Below are 16784 nucleotides of genomic sequence, written 5' to 3'. Positions count from 1 at the left end.
AGACACAGTGATGTCAATATTAACAGGCAAAACAGAGGAGAATGACAATGAGCAAAGTCTACAAAACTATGAAAATGAATATAAAAAATATATCTGGATCGCAGGAAAATGACAGATGAGAATATAAAAATGCATTTATTCAGATAAATGTTTTTTGGTTCTATTTTCACGCAAAGTGTGGTCAATGAAAATGATATAAAGTTAAATTTAAAGATATGTTTCATCCATCCATCTTATAGTCTCTGTTGTCTTTAGGCTTTCAGTTGTTTAGCTTAGATAAAAAATAACCTGTTTCTCACAATACAACACTTACCCACAATGCATGATTACTATTTGCCACTTACAATGTAGGTTAAAAAATAGATTTAAATAAATATTAATTCAATTAATGCTTAAGTGAAATTGTTTAAGTAAAATGTACAATTAATACACATGTAGTGTTTTATAATAAGGAGTTTGCCTGATTTAACTTGGGCCATCAGTCTTTCACCCAAAATGTTCAACGATATTTCTTGCACTTTTGACATTGACTTCAGTTTGTGCTTCATTTAGTCGTTTCACTCATTGAAAGCAAACTACCAGAATCTTATAAAGGTTTCAGCATAATCATTTCCTGTCTGTTTTTTTTTTTTTTTTAATAAAACTTGTTAATGAAACAGTATAATTTCCACATATCTACTACCTTCTATCAACAGCACCCGGTAAAACAAAGCTTGCATCTTCTCTTCAGATCAGTAATAGCTCTGCTGAAAGCCAGCTTGATTGCAGTAAATGCTGCCAATGCCGAGGGATTGTGAAATGGTGTTCCCCCACATTAAAGGACTGATGGGCCTGAAGCGCTGCAGTGGACAGAGCAAGCTGCAGGTGGTTTAACTGAAAGTGGAAAACAGCCGCCCCTCACCCGCTTCCTTTAAACCCAACTTGACCACATGAGACTGGAGAGAGAGGGGAAAAAAGAGAAGCTTGTGTTTATTTGTCCCGCACTTTCATGCAATAGAAACCCTTTACAAACTAGGTAGCATTTCCATTTGCATGCATGCTTCAGCGAGGTTAGAGATGTGAGGGGCCCTCAGAAGACTCACCAGGCCTGTGCTGCGATGAACATACATACACAGAAACCACACAGGAGACCAACATGTGGAAGAACTGACGTTAAATAGAGTGTAGAGGCTGCTACGGTTATGACCATTATTTGCTAACGTAAAATCTAACATCAGTGTAGAGCAGCTCTTAAAAGTTTAGTGATTCTACTAGTAGTTAGTCATTATTACATGCCAAATATATAAAAATCACCCATCAAGCCAAGTCCCTCATACATTTAGCCTCAGATATTTGCATACGCCCAGGTTTTGGTTGGATATGTGGAGTGACATCTTGTTTTGGACATAGACTAATGTTAAGTTTCTGGAAAGAACCATAACGTTTGTGGACAGTAGACAAAAGCTTCGTTTATGCCAGCTGAAGTGGTAAAGATCCACAGTTCTGTTCCAGATATCCTGACTGATTTCTTATGGTTTTTATACATTAGATAGTATTGTATTTGATGTGGGCCTCTATTTAACACCAGTGAATCAGAGGCTTACAATTTTACAGCAGTCTTGTGAATGTAGTAATAAACTGTTCTGCTATTGATCTGGCTTGCAGAAATAATCTTGGTAACCCTAACAGAATTAAAACAGGAGAAATTTTGTCTGATTTATGTGCCATTCTGTCCAGAATATATAAATATGTGGCTTCATCAACATGCAATTGAGCTTGAATGTTTAATTTTGAACCTGAGTGTAGCATCATGCTTGTTGTTCATCCTCAGATGGAAAGAATACTAATGAAACTCACTGATAAAATCACCAAATTAATCTATTTATACTCATAATGACTGCATGTGAATCTGACTCGTTGCATCAGAAAAACCATTTAGAGGAGAAAAAATATTTAAAATGACCACATGGCTAAATAAAATCTGTGTCAGATGAGAAAAAAAAACTCACAAAAATGTCTTGTAGATCCTGGTAAGAGAATTTCTCTTTAATAAAATAATTGTGTTTTTTGAAATCATTCATCAGCCCCATGATGCAAATTGGGAAATTTTTTCTTCCAATTTTTGTTAACAACAAACAGATATTGAACATTTTTGCTATTACATACCCCTTTCAAAGTCCCATCGCACGCATTAAAGAAAAGAAAGCAGCTGCATATCATCAGTTTTTCTAACTTCGTGGTCTGCAGTGGATGCCAGAGCAGCGTGCCTCTCTGTGATGTGGAAGCCGTTACTTTTTACGGCTCGCTGCAACACGCCACAGTCATTTCTAAATGCAGACACACGCTCAAAGTGCCAGCGTGAGCGGCATTGGCCGACGTGATGAACTTGTTTTTGAAGGCCTCATGTCTTCATGACTAAGTTACGATATTCTGTTGGTGAAAAAAGCTACATTTCACATTCTAAACCGACCACAGACACCACATGGCGGGGTAACAGCTAACAACCCACACCTGACAATCAAAGCTCAAAAAATGAGTAAAAGGTGTAATACAAGAAGCATGAAACTCACGCTTTCTCATTAGAAAGACGACCAAATTCAAAAGCATCCTTCTTTCATCTCTTCTGTTACTTTTTTCTGTTACTGGCAGTACCAAAACTCTTTTAAATAAAGCGGTTTAGAGTTCTTTGTGACAAATACTTGAGCAGAATCACCAAAAAATGACAAGCACTTCCTATCCCAGATTCAAGCACATCACAGAATAAATATTTGGGCTTTAAAAAGAGCAAAACCACATAACATAAGAGTTTTTATTTACATCGATATTTTTTTCTTTCTTCAATGAAAAATAATATCCACACAAGAGACTTTGATCTTGGAGAAAAAAATATACAAAATATCTCAGGGGAAGCGTTGAACTGTAAGGCCCCTGGGTAACTCAAAATACAGTCAATAACACCTTAACATTTTGATATGTGGTGTTTTTGTGTTAATACCATTATGCAAAGGCATTCAAGTTCAGTCTGTTAGTAGTGACATATTAGCATGTACTACAAGATTATATTTAGTGAGGTTTCTTCAAGACGGTCTAGAAAATATGTCCGTAATCCAAACCAATTTTTCACAAAGTCAAACACACTGGCTTGTTCTGGCCTCTGTTATGCCAGCCTGGCCTGCTGCTTCACCTTCTCAGCAGGTTGCTGACACTGATTGACAAAAACAGTGCTGCATGGAGAAAAAGAAGTAGAAGAAGGGTGACAATGCAGAGGGTAGCATGACAGAAATGGAAGTGACACTGAGGACAGTTACCTGTTGCCTCTGTGTGGAGTTTGGAGCCGTCCGTGCTGGTCACTCTACATGAAATATACATTTTTCTGCCATCCTCTTTGTCCAGAATGGATTCAATCAGCACAGTACTTCCAAGTGGGATGGGACTACAGACAAAACAACAATTTTAGGCTAAAAAGAATTATCCTCTGCTCTCCACATATATAAGTTCAACTGATTTTGAAATAACTTCAGATCGATCGATCTATCTATCCATTCATCCACTCATCTTTTTTTTACCTGCGGTAATTGACGTTAAGGTTGGCGGTCATAACCGGTGCGGAAAGCAGAGAGGCATGCGTTCCTGTGACGGTGTCAATCATGGTGGCTATTGCCCCCCCGTGGACATGTCTGGAAGCACACATGATGTCTCTCAAACATTTATTGCATGGTTTAACTACAAGTGTTATGGCAAATGAAGCTTTAACACCTTCCTATAAAGAGATTTGTTTAATTGTGTTTTATTAGAGAAATACTTTGTTTAAAAAGTTTGAGACAAAAAACTATTAGAGGCAAAAAGCAAATGGAACATTTCCTTTAAATAAAGCAAGTATGCAAAAGAATATGACAAATGTTTACAGACAAAAATGAAAACAAATATAGACCTTCAGACATAAACATGGTCAGGAGTAAATGTTAACTCACCCTGGCGGTCCCTCCAAAAGGTGTCCAGCTTGGAAGATGCACACACACTTGAGCTTGTCTTGTCTGAAAAATAAAACGTACTCAAACGCTGCTCCAGGGTCCCTGATGTTCCGGGTGAAAAGGCGAGCTTTTGACTGGATTATCTTGCTGAGATACGCTCCCCCTGACGAGACACAACACAAGTACACAGACTGATCAGCACCTAACCTCGAGTGATTAGTTTGAAATATATGTGCTTCACAACTAGTGTATGAAGACCAGAATGAGGAATTACAAACAAATTATTTCAACTACTTTTAATTTGAAAATTTTTGCAAAACACCAAAATGGCTCTCATAGAAACATGGTGACGCCAATGTTTGCTATAGTGAGCTTTGGGTTTGTCTTTGTTTAACCTTCCTTACCACCTTCTGCACTTTGCATGATGATAAGATAAACCAGTTGGCCCTCATCTGCCAGTTCCAGCTATCTTGAACTTTTAAATTATCCCTCCAACTGTAAATATAGACAAGTTTAGATGTCCTTGCCGATCCAGTTCAACACACATTTGCCTAACCTGAATGGCCTGTGCTGTTGTCTGACCTGTTTTGAAGAATGCTACCTCCAAGGAAGCAGAAAGTCCTTGATTATCAAGTAAAAGATTCTGCTCAACTGAGAACATGCCTGTTAAATTCATTTGTATAAGAATTGAAACAGGTGCCAAATGGTGAGACTGTTGATTTTTGCTAAAATAGAAATTGTATACCACTTTATGTCATAATGTGGAGACAATCGTCTTATCTTGAATGTGAACTAAACAAAAGAGCTGATAACAGATTTCAAGAAAAACAGGAGACATGATGGGGGAAGAAGTGGAGGTGGAGGAGGAGCATAAATACCTCGGAGTTCACATGGACAACAGACTAGACTGGAAATGAAACAGCGAGACAAACTACAAGAAGGGACAGACTAGAGCAGGCTGTACTTCTTGATGAAGCTAAGATCCTTCGAGGTAGGCAGCAAGATGATGCAAATCTTCTATAAGTCTGTTGTGGAGAATGTAATCTCTTCTGCCATCATCTGTTGGGGCAGCAGCATCAAAACTAGGCACTTAAAAAGGCTCAACAACCTGATGAAGAAGGCTGGTTCTGTTCTGGTGGAACCACTGGAGATGATGGAGCAAAGGCCATGACTGACTGTGTTCATTAAGACTGCTACGGGAGATCTGGATGTACAACCTCAGTTACAACAACAGTTATTGTCCCTCTGGGATTAATCAATTATTTTCAAACGGAACTGAATTGACTTTGAATTTCCTATTAGACTTTCTTCAAATACTGAATATATTAACATTTAAAGGATTTTTAGAAACAATGTCACAGTGAAAGAATATGTTACTACAACAAAATTTGAATTCATTTCATTACTATATACACATATTTTGAGGCACTGTATTGTCAATGATCCTTCATAAACCACAGCCCCAATAACTATTGTGCCGATACAGTAGTTGCTCTTACTGTAAATACAGTGAAGTATATGGGAATAGCCATATTCTTGACTTTCTGACATCAACAAAGTCACAAAAACACACATCTGAGTACTTGAACAGCATGTTCTCTTGTCTTTCCCCTTTTGAAGAGTTTTTAAGAGAACCAGTGGACATGGATGGCAAAATAAACAATCCAAAACACTCTGAGGATTTAAATTCTGTTTTTATATGCAAGTTTGTTTGAAGACCAAAACATTTATAATAAAAAATACCAACTAGTTTGAGTGCATGATCTTAAAATGAGAATCCCAGCTTTAAATCATAATTCACATTTAAATATAAAGAAGGTGCAAATGTATTTGTAAAATTCACAAAGCTGCAAACTTAAGCCAGGGTTTCTGTAGGATTCTGGTTTTCTTCAAACAAGTTCTAGCTTCCTCCGGCTTCCTCCCACAGTCCAAACAAACATGACTGTCAGGTTAATTGGTCTCTAAATTCTCCCTAGGTGTCAGTGTGTGGTTGTTTGTCCTGTCTGTCCCTGTGTTGCCCTGCGACAGACTGTCCAGGGTGACCCCACCTCTCACCCGGAACGTTAGCTGGAGATAGGCACCAGCACCTCCCGACCCCACTAGGGACAAGGGTGTAAGAAAATGGATGGATGGATGGATGGATGGATGGATGGATGGATGGATGGATGGATGGATGGATGGATGGATGGATGGATGGATGGATGGATGGATGGATGGATGGATGGATGGATGGTAGTTCTAGCTTAGTTGTCTCAAAACAAAGCCCCCAGTTTGAACCTGTACCTGTTGCATACTTTAGAGTCCGATTGTAGCTTGGCAGTCTTGTCCACTCCTCTCCATGGTCCTCTTGCCCTTCTGTCGCCTCCTTACTCAGCCTGTTGTAATGGTTGTAGAGCTCCATCATCTCTTTCCCCCATGACGAGTTGGGCAGGCTGAAGTCTCGAGGTTTTCGGGGAAAGATTTTTGGGAGCACATGCTGAACATTAAAACAAATTACAGTTTGTTTGTTTTTTTTGTTTTTTTTAGAAAGCTTCATTAAGTGTAAATCTAGGTTAGTCAAAACAAGCAGCCAAAATACACACAGTATCTCTGAAGAGATTCACAGCTGTGAAGAATCTGTTGACAGGACAACTATTAGTAACACACTTTACGAATCTGTCCTATACAAAAAAGTGGCGAGAAGAAAGCCAGTGTCTAAACCCAGAGGAGGTCTGCTTGTAGTTTGCCACAAGTCACAACACAGGAAAGAGGTTATAGGAAGTGCTCTGATCAGAGACCAATGCAGAATTTTCTCTTTAACAACCTGCAAAATGCTAGTTGTGACAGAAAACTACTACTCTAATTAACATGAGAGAGAACTATTGCCACAGTGGAATGTGGCGGTGGTGGCAGTCTCATGGTGTATAGTATTTTTACAGCAGAAACAAGCAAGCTGGTCAGAATCCATGGCCTGATCAAAACCATGTAAAGTCTTCCTTCTGGTTCAAAATTTATATCCCAATAAAATATATTGTGGTTGTAACGTAATAAATGTGAATATTTTTGCAAAGTAGGATTAAAAAAAAAGTAGCTTTAAACTAGCTTAGGTCATCACCGAAGCACATTTACTTATTAATATTTTTTAAAAATATCCATCTCGTTTAAAAATACATTATTGTCCTCCTCCTGTGACAGAGTCCCTGAGTAATTGTTTGGTTGTCTGTCATTCATCTGAGGATAGTGCATTCACTAAACAGGAGGCCCAGCATCCAGTGAGAATAGCATGAGGTTCACAGCGTCATTCAGCACAATTAACCAGCTTGTTATGGTACCTACCACCAAGGTCCGCTCTGAGGTGGTCCTGAATAAAACACCGGAACATTGTGTTTTCAGTAGTGGATTCCCGAATGGGAGAGAACCGAAGCACCGAAATCCGCTGAATATTCGACCTACACTTCGTGCCATTTCTAATCTGAAGAAAAATCTAAGAAAAAAGAAATAAAAGCTATGTTTTGTATTCAATGAGATACTACTGTAACTGTAAGGTTGCTCTAACGAGCTCCGAGTTTGTTTCTAAACGGCTTTAAAACGCTTTGTCATAGCTAACATCGTGACTAAAATACCGCCACTTCAATAAAAACCTGAAAAAACTCCTTCGTTAAACACTGCGATATATTTTTTAAAGCCTACTAGATCGGATAACTAACAGTGTTATAGTTTTACCGGTGACTTTCATGTGTCGCGATGATTCGCGCAGTCTGTCAACTTCCGGCACCCGTAACAGTGACGTAGTGTCACGTGTTTTGACATTTGCATCAGGATTGGTTGAAGTATTAACAGAGCTTCCTGTAACACCTACTTTGTCATAGCAACCAGTGATCTGTTTTATAAACCGCCAAACGGGTGTTAGATTTAACGCCGTTTGCTCACTTTCTTGACTAAGACGGAAAAAAACCTGTAGTTTCCTAAATGTGTTGGAGACGTGGCAAGTTCCATGAAGCCCAGTCTCTGTCACACGTGTTTACAATTTCACAATGTGATATAAATGAGGGACGCAGGACTAAGTAACTTAGTTGACCAATGTAATTATGTATAGACTCAATGTCTATTTCATAGACAAAAGGATATTGAGTATTAATGAGTTAGTCATCGTAAATGTGCCCGTTTAACTTGAAGTAAAAAAACAATTTAAACCCAATAAATTTCCATTTTTAGTCACTGGCATGTACTGTAGATTTTAACTTACAAGATAGAATACTGAAAATGAAATTATATTCGATTCAAATTAAAAAATATTTTATTAATTCGAGAGGAAAATTAATTGTTGAATCATTTACTTCAAAAAGTTGTTATAGATACTGACTGTGGTATATAGACAAATTGACAATGAAGTCAATATTGACAGTATAGATAGATGTTTAAATATATTTTGTGTACAACTTTGATCCAAAATCCAAAAAAAAATTAAATTATTTCTTTAATGTATTCCAAAGTACACATATATCAATAGAACATATTTTACTCAAATTTAAAATGACTGTCTTCTCTCTTTTAAAAAGTTGTGAAAGTTTTTGCGAGTCATTTTATTATTTTTTAGAAGTTGTCTCTGAAATTCTGATAAAAATAAAAAAAATAAAATGTTATACGTCTGACTGCAGAGGCAACATGGTTAAGGAAGTTAGTAAAAAAAAAAGTGGGCAAAAATAAAAAGAGATTTAGCAAAACTGCATAGAAAATAAATACTAAACACTGAATGAACCTACATGTTCAAAAACCACACAGCTTTTAGCAGACAAGTTTGAAAATGACCAGCTTTAATAACTAACTCATAACCAGAAAATAAATGGTGCAAAGTTTTCATTGTTTTGAACCCCTCATGTATCAGATTGTTTTTTCTAATTTTTAAACATTTTTCTATAATTAATATTTACTAAGCACAACCAAAGTATTACAAAAGGTTTTGCCATTATTAACACTATGAAAAAAAAACTAAATTCTCCACTAGAGGGAGTCAAAGGACTAAGCCATTCAGCTGAAGGGTCGCCACATTATTTAACTACTTTACTGTTGTGCCTATGGTGATGTTTCAGATAATAAAATTCTCTGAGGCTAGCAGTGTAAATAATGAATTCCACAATACGCAAATATGTTTCAAGATATTTTAAAGATTCAAGAAGCCAAACAATATTCAACCAAAACAATCACTTCAAAAACAACACATTATTTAAATAAAAATGTGAAAAACTATTTCCTTTTTCCCATAAGTCAGCTAAATGTGCATGACCACAATATATAAAAAATAAGAAGATAAACAAAAAAAAAGATGCCAACAAAACTTATAGATGGTTCTTTTTAGGTGTGCTCTCACGTGGAAAAGTTCAACCAAGATTACTCAGATTTGATTTTATTGTTGTGGAGCGGACTTTCCACACAGTTTCCTACAAAAACAAAAAGAGAAAATCAGAAATCAGGACTTGATATAATAAGACTTTGATGTCACCATGACCAGCAGCTCATCTTACCGTGCTTCTTCCTTAGTCATATCTGCATGGGCACAAATAGTTTTTTCTCTGTCCAAGATCTGCTGTTTCAATTTCCCAATCTCCTCTTGAGCCTTATTCTTAGCTGCTTCATGATCAGCTGAAAAAATAAATAAATAAATTGGAGAATTTCTACATTTGATGCCTAGAAACAGGTCTAAATGATTGCTAAATCATTGCCACTAGAGTTCAGTGCATAATACCATGTTACAAAATAAGAAGTTTGAAGAGAGAGCTAATAAAGTTTCATAAGCATGCACCAGGAAACATAATTCCCTTATTTACATACATATTTATAGAGTTCAATGACGGTATTCTTCTGTCTGGACTTACTTTGAAGTTTTTTTATGGATTCCCCCAACTCTGTCTTCTTCTTTTCAGCGTTTCCCTAAAGTGTTGAATACAAATGCACTTGTTAGGAGTGGAAAAGAAAAAGGCCATGTGCAAAACAATATATATTATAGAGACAACAGTGGCAACAGTGGTAGGAGTTCATCCTGTAACTGAGGAGCTGCCAGTTTGAATCCCCTTTCCATCCGTCTCAGTTGTTGTGTATTTAATATTTTTATTTTTTTTAAACATATTTCAATCAAATTGGCTGTCCAGTTGCCTTCATGTCTCTCCATGATGATTGAGCATTCTTATGTATTCTGCACCGTATTAGAAGTAAAAGAAACCTTTTATGCTGAAAGTAAACATTTTAAGGTTTGATTGAGAGATTCTTTTAATCAGATTGAGATTCAAGAAACTTGTTGTTATATGTCCTAAATCTAGATTAAAAGGGGGGGCTTGCCCAGGGTACAAATCATGCTGCAACCGCCTCTGCTTGGACCTGAAACATTGAAAACTTTATGAGTATTTGTGCCTTGCCTTCCCCGCATTGCAGGTCTCCAGACTTTTCTCAGACTCCTGTAGCGCCTTCTCCTTCTCTGACTTCTCCTTCTTCATGTCCTCCAGCTTCAGGTTGGCGTTATCCACTGTGGTTTTGAGCTCCTGGATTTTACTTTTCATGTCCATGATGGAGTCTTCCCTCCTCTTGACCTCCGCAGAGCTCTCCACCATGCGGGCCCTCAGGTTACGCAGACTCAGCTCCTGACGCAGAGTCTGGAAAATCATCGCTACCATAACCGCCACGCTGACGGCGACAAAAAAAACCACCAGCTTCATCTTTTTTTTGTTGTTGTTGCTGTTCTTGTTCTCACTCGATCGATGGTAGACTTTGATTGGGGCCGTCTGCTGTGGTAAAACCTGCCGGCGGTCACTTGTTCATCCCTGGAAGAATGTGACCAGCTCTCTCCCCGAGATCAGGAACACCAACGTCGTAGTAACCGGCTCTACCTGCCGAGCAAGCTGGGCGTGTCGATACACCTGCTTCCTGGTGACAATTTTTTTTTTTTTTTTGCCCTGGCACTAAAGAAAAGAAGGCTTTTAAAAATAATGAAAAGAAAAAGAAAAACGCATATATTTAAATTGCCTTTGAATTTTCGTTTTTTCCAAAAAAATAGTTGATGTTGGAATTTTTTAAAATCCTTATAGCTACATAATTATAATTTAATTAATAATTAAACGTGTTCATTTGCAAGAAAATTACCTAAATCTTTGTGTGGCTTTTGTTAAAAGTTCAGAAAACTTTAAGGTGATTTTATATAAAATATGAAAGGGCAAATCGATTAGATTTCTTAAAGAGATAGTTCAGGGTTTTTTTTAAGTGACTTTCTATTAAGGTATTAAATAGGGAACATCTTACCACCAGTAAATTACTGGCTTAGCCTCAAAAATCCGGGTTAGCTGGTTAGACTGAGGCAACTACTTCAAAGACCAAAGTGGAGTTCTTCATCTTAAAACAGCTCCATCATAAAAAAACCCCCAAAAAACTAAGTTGTTTATTCAAGGTGTGGCATTCAAAGATCTTCCTGGGAAAGGAACAAGTAAAGTATTTCTGGCCAGATACACTTTTGGCACAAAAGTAAAGTGGTGTAAGAAATTGCCAATGTGTTAAGTAAATGCAGCTTTATTTATTTTAAAGTGTCTTCTTGTAATCTGCCCCATGACCCTTGACCATGGCCTTCGCATCACACAAATCTAGAAAAACATACATATGCCTGGAGGAATATAGGGAAAGTACAATATTTGTTTGCTTGTTATTTCTTGCTTAGAGTGCTAACCTAGTTTAGGATGTACAAAAAAAACCAAAACAAATAAAAGTAAGGAAGGCATGATGTGCTGAAATATATCAATATTTATACATTTCTGAGGTGCATTCTTATAGGAAAAGTTGTACTAAAACACGTTTTACACTATACAATATCTCACCAAAGCAAGTACATCAATCACATTTCTGAAAAATATGCTAGCCTATATCTTTTTATGGGACTGAAGATATGTTACTTTGCTCCGCACCAGTTTGTCTTTTGAAAATAGATGCATGAGTGCTGCCAGCAGTCTGCAGAGGTTGAAAGGCGGCAGATGATCAGGCTGTTAGAGCTCAGATCATTCCCTTTTGTGAAATGTTGTATACTTCACAAATGTGTATCAACAACAATAATAGTTGTTCTTTTTTGTTTTTAAAATAACTGCTAAATGAATGTTGAGTTTATTTTTGACACCTTTGAGAATATTTTCACCTGCACATATGCAAAAATACTGCTTAATCAACATTTTTTTGACTGCTTCACAACAGCATACATATGTCCATGGATTGTGTACATCTTCTTCCTCATTTTTCATATTTTTATTTTGTCACAACAAAAAGGCACAGTTTGAATATCGATTATATACACATATGGTTACTCTGATAGCATTTTACATATGCTGTTCAGCATGTTTCTCAGGACGGTGGTTCGTAAAGCCTCTAATTTCAATTTATTGACTTATTGACTTATTTATTGACACCAAAAATGTAATGGTTTATAGATTTTTTAAAATATCACCTGCTTTTTGTTTTAGATTAGAGTTGCTTAGTACACGTAAGATGATAACTCCGTGCAAACTTTCACCATTTCCGACTTTCAACATTTTCAACAGGTCGGAAAATTCTTAACTATCCCTTTAAGTGGCGAGACAAAAGGTGGCAGGTCTGACGTGTAACCAGGACATCGCAGGTACAGGTGCAGCAACCTGTTCCTGCTGTAGCGGCGATGAGGGAACGGGGCGTTTCTTCCTGCTTACAGCTCCGATCCAAGCAGGTGAGCAAAGAAAGCTCGGGTGAGTCAACCGCAGGTGAGTTGCGGATTGGTTTCAATTTGCCATGCAGAGAGGAGGTGTAACCGTAGGACGCGGAACTTTCACATTCAGGTTGAGGAGCTCTCGGATGGCGCATGGAGAGTGAAGAACCCGGACACCTGTAGGAAGAACTCTTGACCCCCTTGACCCTAAGAAACTTAAGGACACAAAACAAGAAAGTGTTCTATTCTTGCGCAGGATGAAGGTGCAACTCGTGCTCCCTCTGGCGTTGCTGACGTCTGTTCTTTTGGTGGGATTACTAAAGATGCGCAAAAGGGACCACGAGAAGGACGAGAAGCTGAGCCGGTTCCAGGACATCAAGCTGCGGGTGACCAGCGATGTCCTCCAGGAGTACCAGAAGGAGAAGATCGAGATGCAGCACCAGCTGGAAAAGGTTCAGGGCGAGCAGAAGGCCATGGAGGAAGAAGTGAAGGTTGTGAAGACCAAAGCAGAGAAGGCGGCTGGAGATTTAACCGGCTGCGAGAGTTCCCAGGTGATTATAGTTGGTTAAATAAAATCAGCGCAATCATTTAATACAATGTACTTCTGACCCGTCCATTTAAAACACAGATCTGAAGAGACTATTGGCAATCTGATATACGTATTACTATTGACACAAATTTGTAGTTATCTATTAAGAGTCATATTCTACTATACAGTCTTTTCAATATTTTTAGACATATGTCTAACAACAGACATATGTGTGGACATACTGTACATGTCTACACATGATCAGATCTATTCCTCCCCACCCCCAAGAGCCAAATATGTTACCTGTCTAATGTGATGTCAGACTGAACAGGCTGGTTTGATATTCAACATAATAGTAGGACAATGAAGGCAATCATGTTTATTTTTTAACATTTAAAAATATGTCTTGAAAACTCAAACCTCTGTGTTAAACCGGTAGCCTTATGAGTCATTTTCTTATTGGATTAACTCTTAAAGATTATTTTTGCTCCAACAAAAGCCTTGAGAACACGTTTTTTTGTGTGAAGGAATGTCAGTGTCTTGCTTATTCTTCAATCAGCACAAACCAGAAAATCAAGCTTGACTTCTGTTTGCATGAGTGACATCACAGCAGGTCAGTAGCAGGACTAAATGTTTGCCTGTTGCTCTATGTTAGCTATAGTGGTTTGTATTCTTTCTGCAAGTTCTGAAGTCACATTTTGTCTTATTTTCCAACTTAAGGCAGGCCCTGTTGCCAGAAGCAAAACTGTGGTTTGGAAATGGAAATGAATAATAAACTACAAGCAATATGCTTACATTTTCTTGTTCATTGGCAGAAATCTGGTACAGATCAGCAGGCAGCAGAGGAAACAAAATTGGGCAACCTCAAAGGTAATTAATGCTTCATTTTACTAAATGTTGGAAACGGTGTATGCGTAACCCCCTAACTCTTTTTTTTTCACAAGTGGTATACTGAAACATTTAATTTTTATAACGTCCACAGCCCAAACTGAGAAGGAGAAGACAGAGTGGGACGCAGAACTAGATCGACTGAAAAAGCAGCTGACAGAAAAAAGTCCAGTGTGCAACTTCTTGAAAGAGTACCCAGACCAAATAAAGTAATGTTATACCTGTATTTCAGTTGAATTTGCAGAATAAGTCTACCGATCACATTTTCTAACTTTTACTTTTTTTAAATTTTTCCTTCAAGGACTATGTGCGGCATTAAAGAAGAGCCAAAGGCAGAGGCTCCCAAACAAGAAGAGAAAAAAGAACCCCCGAAACAAGAAGAGAAAAAAGAGCCTCCCAAACAAGAAGAGAAAAAAGAACCCCCGAAACAAGAAGAGAAAAAAGAGCCTCCCAAACAAGAGGAGAAAAAAGAGCCCCCGAAACAAGAAGAGAAAAAGGTAGAACCCCCGAAACAAGAAGAGAAAAAGGTAGAACCCCCAAAACAGGAAGAGAAAAAGGAAGAACCCCCGAAACAAGAAGAGAAAAAAGAGCCTCCCAAACAAGAGGAGAAGAAAGAAGAGCCCAAAAAACAAGAGGAGAAAAAAGAAGAGCCCCCCAAGCAAGAGGAGAAAAAGGAAGCGGCTCCCAAACAATAGGTGAACCCTGCCAAATAAGTGGACATAAAGACAGATGCCTTGAAATACAAATGTGCACAACAACCATTTTTTCCTCTACATCTCAAGCTCAGCAGATATGTTCACAAGGACACAACTATTCCGGCTTTTATTTTGGCTGGGATACGATGTTGCTGGTGACATGAAGCATATCCAAGAAAAAGGGATACATGTGGATTTGGTTTTCAGTCACTTGACATTTCTGCAAACTGACCTCTAATTTTCAAGCTGCAGCTTGAAAATGGTCAGTGCAATAGTCTGTAGACTTAAACAGTGAATTAAATCAGCCGCATCAACCTAATTAAAAATAAATAGATTAATGGTGTTATGTTCTCTCCCACCTAAATCATTAAGTCAAAACAAACTTTGTAAACTTAAAAATTAGCTTTTGTTCTGAGATAAAGACCAACTCTGCGACCAGTAACTTGACATACTATGTCCTAATTTGCCGTATGTCTCAGTTTCCCACCAAGTGTCATCTGAATTGTGATTGCCTCAAGACATTAAATGTTACATGTAGCAGAGGTAGGACTTTATGACTGTTCATTAGAATTGTCAAGATGCTGTTTTCATAACTGAATGAAAAGTTAAAGCATGTCATGGTGCAGGGTTTGTTTTGCACAGGTTTTGTTTTGTGAAATTTGTTGGGTTTGTTGTAAATTAATCCTGAGCAGCTTTAATATGATAGTTTTTTTTTAAATTTGTGTTGTTAACGGGAAGCTCTGTGATGGACTGGTGACCTGTCCAGGGTGAACCCCGCCAAAGATACCAGCGGGTAATGGATGAACGGATGTGAAGCACTTTCCCAAAAATTCTGCTATATGGATAAAATAAACTTGGATTGCACATCTGAAAAGAAATTACTAGAGGGATTGGGATTTTCAGGTTTATTTATTTTTTTTATCTGGAACACGTTAGTAAATGCTTGGACTTAAAGTCCCCAGCTAGATTAGTCACGCCACCTTAAACTTTTTTTTTTTTTTTTACATTTTGTCACGTAACTTAAGGATGTAAATGTATTTTGTTGGGAATTTTTTCATGAGCCAATACAATGTAGTTAAAAATTGTGAAGATGGAGAAAAATGATGCATAGTTTTCAAGCGTTTTTAAAAAATACATATGTGAAAATCTAGTGTCTCTTTGTTTACACTGATAAATAAATAAAATAAAATACAACACAATCAACTGCTTTCACAATTCCCCCAAGGAGTTTATAAAACAATATGCCATGCTTTTAAACATCTCAGTTCATTTTGAGTTGCACCACCTAGTCCTAGTTAGATTGGTGTTAGTTAGCATGGAATGATGAAATGATACACTTTAAAATGACTTTATATTTACTGAATGGACATGATACGTTATGTACATGCTATTAAAGTGTAGTACAACTTTGATTAGTCTGAAACATTTATTTTGCAAAAATGCACAATTTATTTATAAGCTATTGTGGCCTTATGAACTAGTCTGATAGGCTAACAATGTCTTTGCAAGGTGAGAAACAAAAAAGTAAAACAATTTTGAAAGAACTAAGTTTTCATTGAATAAGCATTATATATAACCAGTGGAATAATCAGAACATTTTGTTCACAGGACTCGTTTGAAAAGAAATCTCAGTAAACGTTAATATGATTGCTAGTTTATGATGTTAGCATACCGCTGTGGATTTAATTAACAGTTACAACAGTCCATTAAGAGAGTGTATGTTCAATTATGTAATTATCAGCCCATAAACTTTGTCTTAAAAGGATTAAAGTAAAATTTCCTTGAAATAAACTGAATAGATAAAGTGAAAATAAAGTAATTATTAGCCATTTTTGAAAGGCGAATGCTTGCTCAACATAGCAAGGCTGGCAATGTTTTTCTTAGCATAACATGATGACATAATTAAATAAAAAAAAAACTTTATTCTTTTAAACTGACATCATCCATAACAAGCAATTCACAATAGGTAGAAACAGAGGAATATGTGAAAGCTAGCAGGTTTAAGTATTGACAAGTTTAAAGTCACTAAACCAGCTAGG

General features: G+C 37.3%; 3 protein-coding genes across 4 annotated transcripts; 1 reads left to right on the top strand and 2 right to left on the bottom strand.

Moving 5' to 3' along the window:
- Positions 1-2013: 2013 nt before the first annotated feature.
- On the bottom strand, positions 2014-7694 carry LOC102232383 (acyl-coenzyme A thioesterase THEM4-like). Of its 2 annotated transcripts, XM_005809140.3 has the most exons (6): positions 7266-7694; positions 6234-6426; positions 3951-4113; positions 3546-3656; positions 3288-3412; positions 2014-3203 (listed from the first exon to the last, which is right to left on the bottom strand). In XM_005809140.3, exons 1-6 carry the CDS (start codon positions 7392-7394, stop codon positions 3160-3162), a joined length of 765 nt encoding a protein of 254 aa, XP_005809197.1. In that variant the 5' UTR covers positions 7395-7694; the 3' UTR covers positions 2014-3159. The 2 variants fall into 2 exon arrangements, with proteins under 2 accessions (XP_005809197.1, XP_023186212.1); XM_023330444.1 differs by having other exon boundaries at positions 2014-3412.
- A 1018-nt stretch (positions 7695-8712) lies between these two features.
- On the bottom strand, positions 8713-10803 carry LOC102226080 (myosin-2-like). The gene is made up of 4 exons (XM_023330206.1): positions 10340-10803; positions 9803-9857; positions 9452-9569; positions 8713-9367 (listed from the first exon to the last, which is right to left on the bottom strand). The coding sequence occupies exons 1-4, from the start codon at positions 10634-10636 to the stop codon at positions 9334-9336; spliced, it is 504 nt and encodes a 167-aa protein (XP_023185974.1). The 5' UTR covers positions 10637-10803; the 3' UTR covers positions 8713-9333.
- A 1793-nt stretch (positions 10804-12596) lies between these two features.
- LOC102232133 (eukaryotic translation initiation factor 5B-like) lies at positions 12597-15559 on the top strand. Its single transcript, XM_023330641.1, has 5 exons — positions 12597-13184; positions 13978-14032; positions 14145-14259; positions 14352-14577; positions 15512-15559. The coding sequence occupies exons 1-5, from the start codon at positions 12891-12893 to the stop codon at positions 15557-15559; spliced, it is 738 nt and encodes a 245-aa protein (XP_023186409.1). The 5' UTR covers positions 12597-12890.
- Positions 15560-16784: the final 1225 nt, after the last annotated feature.

This window comes from Xiphophorus maculatus, chromosome 3, assembly GCF_002775205.1.
Source record: "Xiphophorus maculatus strain JP 163 A chromosome 3, X_maculatus-5.0-male, whole genome shotgun sequence".
Taxonomy (NCBI): Eukaryota; Metazoa; Chordata; class Actinopteri; order Cyprinodontiformes; family Poeciliidae; genus Xiphophorus; species Xiphophorus maculatus.
The sequence above is the reverse complement of the archived record's forward strand: the minus strand, read 5'-3'. Positions and strand labels throughout refer to the sequence as shown.

Bases quoted from the DNA above. Each gene is read 5' to 3' on its own strand.
- LOC102232383 (XM_023330444.1), bottom strand. From the start codon at position 7,394: ATGGCACGAAGTGTAGGTCGAATATTCAGCGGATTTCGGTGCTTCGGT. The intron at 6,427-7,265 runs GTAGGTACCATA...TTTAATGTTCAG, and splicing joins CCTCAGAGCGGACCTTGGTG to CATGTGCTCCCAAAAATCTT. The intron at 3,657-3,950 runs GTGAGTTAACAT...GTGTGCTTCCAG, and splicing joins CTTTTGGAGGGACCGCCAGG to ACATGTCCACGGGGGGGCAA.
- LOC102226080 (XM_023330206.1), bottom strand. From the start codon at position 10,636: ATGAAGCTGGTGGTTTTTTTTGTCGCCGTCAGCGTGGCGGTTATGGTA. The intron at 9,570-9,802 runs GTAAGTCCAGAC...TTATTTTTTCAG, and splicing joins ATCCATAAAAAAACTTCAAA to CTGATCATGAAGCAGCTAAG. The intron at 9,368-9,451 runs GTAAGATGAGCT...TTGTTTTTGTAG, and splicing joins ATGACTAAGGAAGAAGCACG to GAAACTGTGTGGAAAGTCCG.
- LOC102232133 (XM_023330641.1), top strand. From the start codon at position 12,891: ATGAAGGTGCAACTCGTGCTCCCTCTGGCGTTGCTGACGTCTGTTCTT. The intron at 13,185-13,977 runs GTGATTATAGTT...GTTCATTGGCAG, and splicing joins CCGGCTGCGAGAGTTCCCAG to AAATCTGGTACAGATCAGCA. The intron at 14,033-14,144 runs GTAATTAATGCT...TAACGTCCACAG, and splicing joins AAAATTGGGCAACCTCAAAG to CCCAAACTGAGAAGGAGAAG.